This window comes from Pristiophorus japonicus, unplaced genomic scaffold (assembly GCF_044704955.1).
Source record: "Pristiophorus japonicus isolate sPriJap1 unplaced genomic scaffold, sPriJap1.hap1 HAP1_SCAFFOLD_858, whole genome shotgun sequence".
Taxonomy (NCBI): Eukaryota; Metazoa; Chordata; class Chondrichthyes; family Pristiophoridae; genus Pristiophorus; species Pristiophorus japonicus.
In genome coordinates this window covers 117,764-132,311 of record NW_027254781.1, presented here as the reverse complement: position 1 = coordinate 132,311, position 14,548 = coordinate 117,764, and the positions used below count along the sequence as shown (strand labels likewise).

Sequence of the window (14,548 nt, the reverse complement as noted above, 5' to 3'; positions counted from 1 at the left end):
GGTGGAGGAGCCAGCAGAGCAGCAGGGAGAAGCCAATGAGTCACCTCACAGAGCAAGATGGCCACACAGGTGTGGGGGCGACAGGCCATATCGAGAAAGGGTCTTCAGCCAGAAATTCTCATACACTGATATGAATGATGATCAGTGCCTACACAAACTGAGTTTCCAGAAGGACGTCGTGACTGAGCTCTGTAATCTCCTGCAGGCAGAATTGGAGACCCAAACATGGGTGAGGACAGCCCTGAGTGTGGCATCCAAGGCGACTATCGCCCTCAACTTTTATGCGACTGCATCCTTCCAAGCTGACACAGCGGACATGTGCAACATCTCGCAGTTTGAAGCCTTCACAGTGATACGGGAAGTCACAGATGCTCTGTATAGGAGGGGGGCTGACTACATCTCCTTCCCTATGACCAGGGACAAGCAATTGGCACAGCAGACTGCATTTCTGCACATTGTGGGCTTCCCCAGGGTCCAGGGGATCATTGATTGCAACCATGTCGCTCTCAGGGCACCCCAACAAACTCTCACACAATTCAGAAACCGCAAGGGCTTCCTCTCCCTCAATGTTCAGCTCGTTTGCGACCACAACTGCAAGATTCTGCAAGTGGATGGCCCGTTTCCTGGCAGCAGCCGTGACTCTTTCATACTGCACCAGAGCAGTGTGCCACGCCTCTTCACTGGTCCCAATGAAGATTGCGGCTGGCTCCTCGGTGACAAGGGCTACGTACTGAGCACTTGGCTCATGACTCCTCTGCACAACCCGAGAACTGATGGGCAGCTCATGTACACTGAGAGTCTGACAATCATCGAACACTCTATTGGCATTCTCAAGCAGAGGTTCCATTGCCTGGACTGCTCGGGGGGGGGGGGGGGGGGGGAGGGGGGGGGGGGGTGGTGGGGTGCTGCAGTACTCGCCTGAGCATGTCTCCATATTCGTGGTGATCTGCTGCATGCTCCACAACCTGGCCATTATGAGGGCGCAGCCATCGGAAGACGAGGAAGCAGTTGCACCTGTGGAGGAGGAGGACCAGGATGCAGGTGGGCAGCCAGGCAGTAGGTGGCGTCGCCATCGTGAGCCTGCAAGCGAAGCACAATGCCACCTCATCTGGCCATGTCCATGGGCCAACCTGTGAGCCTTCTCACATATCATTCCCGCACAGTAAAATGAGAGACCACAAATTCCAAAAACTAAATAAAGATTTATTAGAACTCAAAAAATGGGTTTCCATAATTAATTACTACCCTTATGCAACTCCCTATAACTGCTCTTAAGCAGACCTATCCTTACACTACACTGCAGAGTCTCCACTGTGGCTGCCTCATGGCTTTGGGAAGGCTGCTATGTGTCTGTAGAGGAAGCTACACAGTTCCTTCTCGGATGCCCTCGACCAGCTCTGGCCTTGGAAGGGCGGCTGAAGACTGTGTCTTCAGTCGGAAGTGACTGAGCGATTCCATGGATGGCAGCAATTGCGGAGTGGCAGGTCACGGCTCAGTACTGCTATGAACCAGAAAGCCCATATCAGTATCCTGGTCCGAGGAGCCAGCACCTCCCCCAGGGCAGCAGCCCCCACCTACCCCATCAAGCTGCTGGAGCTCAGGTCGGCGGGGTGTGGTGGCACCATTAGGTCCCCTATCAAACCGTGGTGGACCCAGCCGCAATGGCAGCAGTGAGACTGCATGAGAGCAGCCACACTCTGGAAGCCATCAGAGACGACAGCACTAAGATGCTCCGTGCCCTGTTGCCCAGAGTGCATGAGAGCATTCTGAGCTTCCAGAGCAGCAGCCATCCTGTCCAAAGAAGCACAGCCATGCTCATTCCCTCGCACCTGTGCTGCAATGGCAGCTGTCACCTCGGTCAAGAGACGCATCATCACAGCTGGATCCGCACGGTCACTCTGGGATTCCGCCATCATCTACACACTGGCAATGATGGTCCCAATGGTGTGCGCAGAGCTGTCCACAATGCAGGAGGCGCACTCCTCCATGCTCCTCACCATTTGCAACAGCCTCTCGGGCACCCCTTGCATTGCTGCCAAGAGCTTGGAATGCATGGCCCCCACCCTTTGTTCATAAGCCCCAACATCGATCGGCTCGTCTGAGCCCTCATCATCAGGACTCAGCAGCGCACTCGCCTCCCCGGAGAGATGGCACCCGAGGCTGTCATAGGCCGGTCAGTCTGACATCGGTGGTGGGGAAAATGTTGGAATGAATTATTAAAGATGAAATAGCAGTGCATTTGGAAAGCAGTGACAGGATTGGTCCAAGTCAGCATGGATTTATGAAAGGGAAATCATGCTTGACAAATCTTCTAGAATTTTTTGAGGAAGTAACTAGTAGAGTGGACAAGGGAGAACCAGTGGATGACGTATATTTAGACTTTCAAAAGGCTTTTGACAAGGTCCCACACAAGAGATTAGTGTGCAAAATTAAAGCACATGGTATTAGGGGTAATGTACTGACGTGGATAAAGAACTGGTTGGCAGACAGGAAGCAAACAGTCGGAATAAACAAGTCCTTTTCAGAATGGCAGGCAGTGACTAGTGGGGTACCGCAAGATTCAGTGCTGGGACCCCAGCTATTTATAATATACATTAATGATTTAGATGAAGGAATTGAATGTAATATCTCCAAGTTTGCAGATGACACTAAGCTGGGTGGCAGTGTGAGCTGTGAGGAGGATGCTAAGAGGCTGCAGGTTGACTTGGACAGGTTCGGTGAGTGGGCAAATACATGGCAGGTGCGGTATAATATAGATAAATGTGAGGTTATCTACTTTGGTGGTAAAAACAGGAAGGCAGGTTATTATCTGAATGGTAGCAGATTAGTAAAAGGGGAGGTGCAACGAGACCTGGGTGTCATGGTGCATCAGTCATTGAAAGTTGGCATACAGGTACAGCAGGCAGTGAAGAAGGCAAATGGCATGTTGGCCTTCATAGCGAGAGGATTTGAGTATAGCAGCAGGGAGGTCTTACTACAGTTTTTACAGGGCCTTGGTGAGGCCATACCTTGAATTTTGTGTACAGTTTTGGTCTCCTAATCTGAGGAAGGACATTCTTGCTATTGAGGGAGTGCAGCAAAGGTTCACCAGACTGATTCCTGGAATGACAGGACTGACATATGAAGAATGACTGGATCGACTAGGCTTATATTCAAAGGAATTTAGAATAATGAGAGGGGATCTCATAGAAACATATAAAATTCTAGATGCAGGAAGAATGTTCACCATGTTGGGGAAGTCCAGAACCAGAGGTCACAGTCTAAGGATAAGGGATAAGCCATTTAGGACCGAGATGAGGAGTAACTTCTTCACTCAGAGAATTGTTAACCTGTGGAATTCTCTACCACAGAAAGTTGTTGATGCCAGTTCATTGGATATATTCAAAAGGGAGTTAGATGTGGCTCTTACTGCTAAAGGGATCAAGGGATATGGAAAGCAGGAATGGGGTACTGAAGTACATGATCAGCAATGATCATATTGAATTGTGGTGCAGGCTCGAAAGGCCAAATGGCCTACTCCTGCACCTATTTTCTATGTTTCTATGTTTCTTGGCCCTTCAAGATGTTGTAGCCCACAAGGTCCCGGTGCTTCATCCAGTGCAGACCCCTCTGCTAAATCTATGTTATCCGATCGCGGACTCCCAGTATCTGAGCTGGTGCGTGGGACTGTAGGAAGCAGAGATGCACTGTTGCTGGCAGAGCTCTCCCCCTCTCCATCTCCCTCATCCGACACGCTGCCAAGATCATCGAGGGTGTCAAGTGTCTCCTCCTCACTGTGGCTGCCAGTTGAGTCAAGGGTGTCTGTATCGCTCATGATGACACTGGGGTTATCATCTGCAAGCATAAAAGGGAGAAGGGGCGCCATGAGGGTGAGGAGCTCCATTGCATCATGCAGCAAGCAGCTTTCACAGAAGTATAAGCAACAGTCAAGTAGGCCATTGCACTGTGAGGGAGAGATGGCATTACAGTCACTAACCCACGCAGCCCCGAGCGCCATCGGAGCAACCAGCAGCCACAGGGAGACCAATGTGTGCGCCCACTAGCCGCTGCACCCTCTGCTCAAAATCTGTGAGCAGCACATTTTGGGATTCGCCCCCCAGTGTCTTATTGGTCGCGTGGTTTTGTGCCACCTTGGCCTTGAAAGCAATGAAGGATTGGTAAGTCTCAGTTTCCCGAGGCCTTGGCAATGAGTGCAAGTGTGGGTCCATTAAATGCAGCTGTGAATCTCAGATGTATGGCATCCTCCATTGTGAGTGTGTACACATACAGGCCTAGCAATCAACAGGCACTTCAGCTACTAAGTAGTGTTGGTGAGAAACAAGTTAAGGTGAAGGAGAGTGCGGCAGATGTAATGTGAGGAGTTAGGGGAACATGTACTCACTTTCATCAACTGCATAAGGTCGGTTAGCCTTTTCCTGCATTGGCTGGGGGTCTGCTGGTAATGAACGTCCTCGAAACCTCCTCCGTTATCTCCCTCCAGGCTTCAGTGAAGACACCTCGAGTTGGTCTCCCACCACTTTCAGGGAAGAATAGCCATCTTCTTCCCTCCACAGCTTCGATTAGAGTCTCGAGTTCTGCGTCACTGAAGCGCCTCCCCCTGCTCAAATCTCCCCTTGCAGCCATCTCCTCGGATGCGGGTCAAAATGAACTCAAGACACAGCTGCAAAGCCTGTCCTTTAAGGCCAGGGAGCAGCTGCATCGTTAGCATGATCATTAGCATTAAATGGATAGGAGGGGAATTTTGCGGTGCAAACGCCACTCCGCAGCCACACCGCTAAAAGCAGCCCTTACCACCAGGCATTACCATTCCACTCCGTTTCTGGCCCAAATAAGCCGAATCTCTATCTTAATGCCACCCCATCCATATCAGTGGTACCAGACACTCAAATGCGATGCATGCGCCCGGTTTTGGGCGAGGGGAAATTTCGGCCCCACAGTATCTGAGCTGGTGACTAGAAGCTTGAAATTGAGTAACAATGTTTCTTCTTCATTTTCCTCTCCTTCTTCATGTTGACCCACTGGCTGGGCAGGCTGGATTCATAGAATCATAGGGCCCAAGTTTGGTCCACCCATGTACCGTCGAAAGGATCACCATGATCCTGATGGAACTTTGGGCAGAAGTTTGATAGAAAAAAAAACGCCAAGCCGTAAAAACGGGCATTATACACCGAATCTGGGCAGCAAATGCGATCCTCGGCAAAGCAACGCCGAGGACAGAGTCAGGCCCAGGGAGGGGGGGCGGGGGGCGGGGGGGGTGGGGGAGCTGAAAAAAAAATGTTCAACAAATTAAAAAGGAACTATTACAAATCCTTCAGAGGACCCCATTCAACAAAATCGTTGCAAAAGAAATGAAGAAAACCATTTCACTAACCTTTTCTTGCAGGTCTTCATACTTACCATTCAGGTAAGACCTGCCTCCACGTGGCGGTCTCTGCTGCTGGAGTGGAAGACCGCCCAGACCAATCTCGGGAGGGAGTGGGCAAGAAGACTTTTGGCGGCGCCGCACGCCAACGGATGCTCCCCAGCGGACTTCTCTCCCTGCTGGCATGAGGACCTGACCAACTCGGTCAGAGGGGAGAGTGTTGAAAAAACAGGAAGACCGCCAAGAAAACTCGGTGGCAGCCAGTGGTACATTCACCAAACTCGGGCCCACAGAAACATAGAAATTTACAGCACGGAAAGAGGCCATTTCGGCCCATCGCATCCGCGCCGGCCGACCAAGTGCTATCCAGCCTAATCCCGCTTTCCAGCCTTGTAGGTTACGGCACTTTGAGTGCATATCCAGGTATTTTTTAAATGTGGTGAAGCTTTCTGCCTCTACCACCCTTTCAGGCAGTGAATTCCAGATCCGCACCACTCTCTGGGTGAAGAAATTTCCTCTCCTATCTCTTCTAAACCTCCCCCCAATGACTTTAAATCTATGCCCCCTGGTTGTTGACCCCTCTGCCAAGGGACACAGGTCCTTCCTATCCACTCTATCCAGACCCCTCATAATTTTATACACCTCCATCAGGTCTCCCATCAGCCTCCTCTGTTCCAAAGAAAACAGGCCCAACATCTCAAATCTTTCCTCATATCTAAAATTCACTAGTCCAGTCAACACTCTGGTAACTCTCCTCTGCACCCTTTCCAGTGCAATCACATCTTTCCTGTAATGTGATGACCAGAACTGCACACAGTGACTATTAGTGTACAAATATTTAATGTATTCATACTCTAGTATTCACACTACTTAATTTTAAGGCTTTATGTATAAATTATAGTCAGCCAGAATGCTTTATTTTGCTATTGCAAATGATTTGCAATTTAGTCGATATTATGAATACAGAAATTGGGCAGTCATGAAGCACTTACCTTCAAATCAGATGATGATGATGTCCGCTTGCAATTTGCAATCATTTTCTGAAAGACTTCTTCTTTTTCATTTTCTTTTAGTTTCTCAAGATCTTCTCTCAGCTTTGAAAACATAGGAGGAGAACATATTATGGCTGATTCATCAACTGGGTGTTCCCTTCGAGTTGCAATGTTTGTAGGGAGCGTTGGTTGGGAAATCATGAGCCTGCAGCCTGAGTGTCCATTCATTTAAATTAGTGGGTGGAAATCAGGAGTTGAGCTCCGAAAATTTCCTGACCAGGATTCCTTGTGACCACCGGTCCTCACATAGAATATCTGATTATGGAGAGAGCCCTATTATACATTCAAACATCAGTTTAACATGTACTAGAGCAGTAACACAGAATATGTTACAGTATTATATGATCCCTATTTCTTCATCTTTCCATCTATCATTAATACTTGGATCAAGCCCTTTTTTAAAATAGTAATGTTGGAAGTTGGGAACGATGAATAGACCTTCGCCCCATTGAATATTTATTAGTCATGGCAGCTTTTCATCTTTTTAACCCCAATTCCTTGTCCTTTCTCCATATCCCTTAGTACCCCTAGGTGTCAAGCATTTATTTGTATATTAAATAGCTCAATTAATTCTGCATTAAATCATAGAATGATACAACACAGAAGGAGGACATTTGGTCCATCGTGCCTGTACCGGCTCTATGAGGAGCTATACAATTAGGCCCACTCCCCTGCTCTTCCCTCATAGCCCTCAAATTTTCCCCTTTAATTATTTTTCCAATTCATCTCAATTGTCAACCCGAAAAACCATCACCAGATCCCAAGGTCAATATCCTTTCCAAGGTGAAGCATCCAAAACTGAATGCAACACTGCAAACTATATCTGCAAGCATACTTCCCTTCCTTTAGCACTCTTAACTCATACGATGAAGCCCAGTGTCCCAATTGCAACTACAATCTAGTTTTTAATGAATGTACCTGGAACCCTAAATCCCTTTGACCATTTTTCTTGACTTAGGCTGTATTCTCATCTCTCTTTCTTGCACTTTATATTGAATGGTATGAGAACCATGCCCATGGTATATCTTAAAGCATTTCTCACATAAAGGGGATTAATTTTCAAACTTTGCATTATTAGCAGGAAGCCTTGTCTGCCAGGTATGCATATCAGAAAATCAGGCTTGTACCTCATTTTCTGACCAAATTGTTCAGCTGGGTGAGATTTCCCACTAGTAGTATGAAGTCAGGAAATTTCCTGCAAGCTCCGATCAATCCATAAGTCCCATTGCTTAAGTTTCTTGACCAGGAAATTAAGTTTTTGCAATGAACTGGAACTTTGTTGAATTTTAAAAGTACCTGATAGCTGCAAAATGAACTTCTACGAATGTATACAAGTGCTCAGAGCTGCGTCATTGAGCATGGTATAGGCTGTCTACAGTAGTCGTTACAAGTAAGTGAAGGTCTACATCCTAGAAATCTCCACCCCTCAAAATTCTAACTTTTGAAAGACCATCAACAGACACTCAACGACTTGGCTTGGGTCTAAGGAACCTAGATACTCATGCTGGGCTACAGATATTGAACCTGTGGTGACTGGCCAAAGGGGGCTCAGGGATAGCAAGGAAATAATTCTTCTCCTCCCCAGAGCTCGAGTCTGAAAGACTAATTTCCAATTTCTAATTATCAACGTAATGGTCTTCAATACATCAGTCACCATAGATAGTACTGATTATATGGTAACAGAGGAGACAGAATAATGGCCCCAAGTTTCCACATGATTTGCTCCTGATCTTTAGGAGCAACTGGTGTAGAACGGAGTATCTTAGAAATCGCAATTCTCCACATTTAAGTTTTCTGCAGTTCTAGTCATGTAGAACAGTTTCACTTTGGAACAGAATTTTTTTTCAAAAGGGGGCGTGTCCAGCCACTGACGCCTGATTTGAAAGTTTCCACAGTGAAAACGTACTCCAAACTAACTTAGAATGGAGCAAGTGAGGATTTTTGTAGGCCTGAAAAAACCTTGTCTACAGATTAAAAAATCAGGCGCAGGTTACAAATTAGACATTTGGAACGAGGTGGGGTGGGGGGGGTGGGGGAAGAGAAGTCATTACATTCTACAATAAATCCTTCGTTATACTTATACAAATATTATACAAATAATTCCAACCTGAATAAAAATTTATAAGCAAAGAAAAGATTAAATAAACCATGTTCCTACCTGTGTGAAAGTGCTTAAGGCAGGGAGAAGGCTGCAGGAAGCCTCACAAGTTGAGGCAGCCGTTCCCGACGGCAGGGGGGGGGGAGGCAGGGAGGAGGCAGCTGTTCCCGACGGCAGGGGGTGGGGAGGAGGCAGTGAGGAGGCAGCCGTTCCCGACGGCAGCAGGCGGGGGGCGGGGGGGGGGAGGCCCCCCTGCCGTCAGTCGGGCCTGTCGGGAAACGGCTGCCTCAACTTCTGAGGCTTCCTGCAGCCTTCTCACTGCTGCAAGAAGCCTCAGTGCTGATCATGGAAGGGCAATGTGGCTTTATTAAAAAATGTTAAAAATTGAACAGCTACAAAGAACTACAAAAATGGCCAAGTGTCAATGTTTCCTTCACACTGCGCGTGCGCGAACGCTCCAATGCGCACGCGCAGGGTTGACGGCATGAAAAAAACTCATTTAAATGGTACCCGCCCCCTCCTACTTACAAAATCGGCGCGAGTGGTAGGCTCCGTCCCCTGGGCGCCGCGCCAAGCTGACATCGAGCTGCAAAGCGCTCGAGAATAGCGCGTTTTTTTTCAGGTTGCGTTTTCCACGCGAAAAACGAGCGCCCAGCTCGGAGGGCGCCTGTTTTGCCGCGTGTGGAAACTTGGGGCCTTAGTTTGCTCCAGTTCTAGTCAGTTAGAACAGTTTCACTTTAGAACAAAAAAATGTTTTCAAAAGGGGGCGTGTCCGGCCACTTACGCCTGATTTCAAAGTTTCGTGAGTGAAAACTTACTCCAAACTAACTTAGAATGGAGTAAGTGAAGATTTTTGTATGCTCGAAAAAACCTTGTCCACACTTTAGAAAATCAGGCGTAGGTTACAAATCAGGCGTAGGGAATGGTGGGGGGAGGTGTTTAAAGGGAAGTTTACAAACATTAAACACTTCAGTTTTACAAATAAAGAGCCATCATCAATAATAAATGATAAATACATCAATAAATCAACCAATAAATCAATCAAAAAAAATTAATAAGAAATAATTTTTTTTTTTAAATCAATAAATAAAACATTTTCTACTTACCGACTGCAGCACCGGGAGCCCTCCAACAGCGTGCTGGGATGCCCCCATCAGTGTGTCTCTGTCAGTGTCTCTATCTCTCTGTCTCTCATTCTCTGTCTGTCAGTGTCTGTGTTTCTGACAGCGAGGGGAGGGGGAGGAGGGGGGGAGCAGAGGGAGGGAAGGGGGTGGAGGGGGAGGGAAGGGGAGAAGGGGGGGAGAAGGGGATAAAGGGGAGAAAGGAGATGGGGGAGTAAGGAGATTGGGGTGGTGGGGGGGAAGGAGATTGGGGTGGTGGGGGGGGAAGGAGATTGGGGGGAAGGAGATTGGGGTGGTGCGGGGGAAGGAGATTGGGGGGAGTGGGAGGGAAAGGTCATTGGGGTGGTGGGGGGGAAGGAGATTGGGGTGGTGGGGGGGGAAGGAGATTGGGGTGGTGGGGGGGGGAAGGAGATTGGGGTGGTGGGGGGGAAGGAGATTGGGGTGGTGGGGGGGGAAGGAGATTGGGGGGGTGGGGGGGAAGGAGATTGGGGGAGGTGGGGGGGGGAGAAAGGAGATTGGGGGGGGGGGTGGGGGAGAAGGAGATTGAGGGGGGTGGAGGGGAAGGGGATTGAGGGGGGTGGGGGGGGGGGAAGGGGATTGGGGGGGGGGGGGGGAGGCTGAACGGGCCGGGCCCGAGACTTCGGGCAGGGCCCGTCCCCAGCACCAGATTTGCAGGTAGGTGGCGTTGGGTCGGGTCGGGGGGGTGGTGGGAGGGAGGGAGGGAGGTTCGGGTCGGGGGGGAGGGAGGGAGGGAGAGAGAGGGAGGTCAGGTCGGGAGGAGGGAGGTCAGGTCGGATCCAGTCCAGGGGCGGGGAGGAGAGCGGGTGTCGGGTCCGGTCCGGAGGCGGGCGGGGGGGGGGGGGGGAGGGGAAGAGCGGGTGTCGGGTCCGGTTCGGAGGGGGGCGGGGGGGGGGAGAGCGGGTGTCGGGTCCGGTCCGGAGGCGGGCGGGGGGGGGGCGGAGAGCAGCGGGTGTCGGGTCCGGTCCGGGGAGGGGGGGGGGGGGGAAAGAGCGCGGGTGTCGGGTCCGGTCTGGAGGCGGGAAGCGGGAGTCGAGTCGGGTCAGGAGGAAGCAGGAGCTGGCCGTGGGAGGAGCCTTATTCACGCAGCCCCAGTGAGGCCATTCGGCCAGGGCTAGGGGTTGCGTGCTTCGGGTCGCTCCCACACAGTTTCCGGCGCCTGGAGCTACTGTACTTGCGCGTATGTGCAGAGGTCCCAGCACTGTTTTCGGCGCAGGGACCTGGCTCCGTCCTCCACAGCTCCTGCTGCGCTGCGCAGAGGGCCAGAGGACCTGCAGGGAGGTGGAGAACCTGGAGGGTTTTTTTAGGCGCACTTTGTGGCGCGAAAAACGGGTGTCCAGGTCGGGACTGCGCCGTTCTAGGCGCGGCTCGAAACTTGGGCCCAATGTTTCTACAAATTCACAGGTTAATTCATTAACTGTTTGAACAAATGTTTGAACATGGCCATGAAAGTCAGGAACATGTACTCACACCCGTTTCGTTTAACTCAATTTGGCCACATTGGCGGTAGCTAGAAGAGAGTATAGGAATGTGAAGAAGGCTCATTTGAAGCATCTGTAGAAGTGATCAGCAATACATAACGGGCAATGATTCTGGGTTTCTGAGTACTTCCAAAATTATGGTCAGTGCTGAACAATTACAACTTTACTCATAATTCCCTACTTTGCGACTAACCAACTTTTGATCAGAAATCAAATTCAAACGTGAAATATTTGAAGTGCCAAACTTACATTCTGTTGCGATAAACGAACAATATTCAGCAACCATTCAGTTACTAACACCACAGTTCATTATAACTATAGATTATAATTCAGGTCATTTAGAAAATAATGGATACAACCTTGCAGATACAATATCTTTTAATTTCCAGTATAATTTTCTTCTAAATCAATCCCTGCTGTTTATGACAATTTACCTCCAACAAATGAGCAAAATACAGTTGTAGCATATTAAAATTTAATTTAATGAGTACTTACAACTTGAGGAATCTTTGCCATTTCTTGTCTGCAGTTTGCTTTAGTCAGGTCCTGAGTGAAGCAAAATAGTTTTACTCGCTCAAAAAAATAGTAAATCATTTGTGCCCATTGGCTGAAGCTTTGTAACAATCAGTAAAACATAAAACTTCTACTCAAAATAAATAAATACATATTCTAAAATTTAAGAGATCACCTTTAGATTAATTCCCTAATTGAGCATTCGTGGCAAGGAGGGGTACTCATCGGGAGTGTTGATCGGAAAATCCTAAGGCCGTGATTGTCCATCCTATTAAATCCCTAGAAGTGCCTCTCCTCACTACAAATCCAGAAATTAGCTCTAATCTTTAGAGGAGATTCAATTGCCAGCCTTTCAGTGAGACACAAGCTGTGGTCTTATTTTGGGTGCATGCTGAATCTTTCTAGCACTATTGCGAAAAATTTCTGAAAAAAATATGGAAACTATGAAAAAGCTCACTAATGCATTTGCAATACAGACCATATTTAGACATTTACACACAATTTTTGCTTTTACATTAAGATTTTAATTAAAACTTTCACAGTAAATACACCATGGCCTGGAAACGCATCCACGTATAAAGAGTTGGGAGGATATCAGAGCAGATTCCAGCTGAATAGTCCTCATATTTTGGCACAGTCAGATCATGGAAGTATCGCAGAGCAGGAGCGGTACATAATTCCATTGTTATCATTCTTTGGGAGGTGGGTATAACGCTCAGTAAAAACATTTGGTATGACTTGCATCTATCTACCTGATCGCCCCCATGGTTATGCTTTTGTTACACCCAATACCAACAATGTCTTCACAGCCAATATAGAGTAAATTCTGAGCAGACCCTCCCCTCCATTAAATTATCACACTACCACAACTCTCTCCCCATTTAACTATATTTTTCCAAATTGCACAGTGTCTAAGACATTTCATTATGCATTTCTAACTATTTCTTGACCTGCCTCAGTAGTCAATTCTCGAACCAGCTGGGCTGACTTTCTCAAAAGTCTATGGGGGTTAAATTGGATGGGCCTGAAAACAGGCGTGGGGATCGCGATGTGCAATTAACCTATGTCCGTTGATTGCAATGCAGGCAGCACGCCAACTTCGATATAAGAAATAGGAGCAAGAGTAGGCCATACGACACCTCGAGCTTGCTCCACCATTCAATAAGATCTTGACTGCTCCTCGACCTCAACTGTACTTTCCTGCCTGATCCCCATATCGCTTGAAAAAGACAAAAAATGCTGGAATTCACAGCGGGTCAGGCAGCATCTGTGAAGAGAAAAACAGAGTTAACGTTTCAAGTCGATGACCCTTCGTCAGAACTGGCAATAGTTTAACATGTAACAGATTCTTAAGGAAGTGCTGGGGCCTGAAAGGGGGATGGGGGGTGGGGGGGGCAGGGGGAGGGGGGGGGGGCAAGGGTGGTGTAAAGAACAAACGGGAAGATCTGTGATAGGGTGGAATTCAGAAGAGATTTGAGAGACAAAAGGGATGATGAGCCGAATTGAGATGGTAATAGCACAAGTTAGGAAACAAAAGATAGGGTCTGAATGGCAGAATAATTACCAGCTGCCATGGGAAAGAACAAAAGGGAAGGTCTGTAAAGTGCCTAAACAAAAGATGAGGTGTTCCCGAGGACGGAGCGTTCCACTCCCACTCTGACCTCTCCGTCGGCCTCCTACACTGTTCCAATGAAGCTCAACACAAGTTCAAGGAGCAACATCTCATGTTTTGTTTAGGTACTTTACAGCCTTCTGAGGTCAACGTTTTCAACAATTTCAGACCATAATCTCTGCCCGCATTTTATTCCCTTTCCTCCCATTTTTTTTTACAAAAACTCCCACTTTTTTATTTTTATTTTATTTCTCTCTACTTCCCATGGCAGCTGGTAATTATTCCGCCATTCACACCCTATCTTCTGTTTCGTAACGTGCTATTACCATCTCAATTCGGCCCATCATCCCTTAAATCTCTTCTGCCTTCCACCCTATCACAAGCCTTCCTTTTTGTTCTTTCCACGCCCCTCCCCTTTCATTGAATATATTTAAGGTGGAGATGGACAGATTTTTGAGCGATAAGGGTGTGAAGGATTATGGGGAGTGGGCAGGGAATTAGATCTGAGCCCAATATCATATCAGCCATGATCTTATTAAATGGCGGAGCAGGCTCAAGGACCAAATGGCCTACTCCTATTTCTTATGTTCTTATGTTCAAGGTCCCAGCACTTCCTTAAGAATCTGTTACATTTTGAACTACTGCCAGTTCTGATGAAGGATCTTCGACCTGAAACATTAACTGTTTCTCTCTCCACAGGTGCTGCCTGACCCGCTGAGATTTGCATCAGTTTCAGGTTTTTTTCAGATTCCAGCATTCTGCATTTGTCCCCATATCTCTTGATTCCCTTAGAGTCTAAAAATGTATCAACCTCCACAATGAATATACTCAACAACTGAGCATCCGCAGCCGTCTGTGGTAGAGAATTCCAAAGATTCACAAAGCCTCTGAGTGAAGAAATTTCTCCTCATCTCAAACCTAAATGGTCAACCATTATCCTGAGACAATGTCCCCTAGTCCTAGACTCTCCAGCCAGGGGAAACAGCCTCGCAGCATGCACCCTATCAAGCCCTCTCAGAATCATATGGCCTAGAAATTGGATAGGGCCCAAAACCGGGCGCAGGGAGCATGAAGTGCAATGTGTCCACATCCGTTCAAAGTGGTGCAGGCGTCACACAAAACCCCTGCCGCCTGCTCATTATAATGTTTGCAGCACTGATCTCAGCACTAAACATGCTGCTGACTGACTCAGCACTGAAAAAGGGGGGTCAATATCAGGTGCAGTCTACTGGCCAATAATGTTTGGCCGAAGCTCTCTGCACTACATAAAGGGAAGGTGTTTTGCTGCAGA

At 48.0% G+C, this 14,548-nt stretch overlaps 1 protein-coding gene across 1 annotated transcript in view; it reads right to left on the bottom strand.

Annotated features, from left to right (window-relative positions):
• The window catches only part of LOC139257514 (uncharacterized), a gene marked incomplete at its 3' end in the record, with an annotated part of 89,143 nt that overhangs the window by 45,108 nt on the left and 29,487 nt on the right, over positions 1 to 14,548 (bottom strand). Inside the window, exons 4-5 of the mRNA XM_070874513.1 lie at positions 11,628 to 11,678; positions 6,355 to 6,456 (exon numbers count right to left, since the gene is read on the bottom strand). Coding sequence (XP_070730614.1) covers positions 6,355 to 6,456; positions 11,628 to 11,678 — 153 coding nt within the window. The remainder of the gene's footprint in view (positions 1 to 6,354; positions 6,457 to 11,627; positions 11,679 to 14,548) is intronic.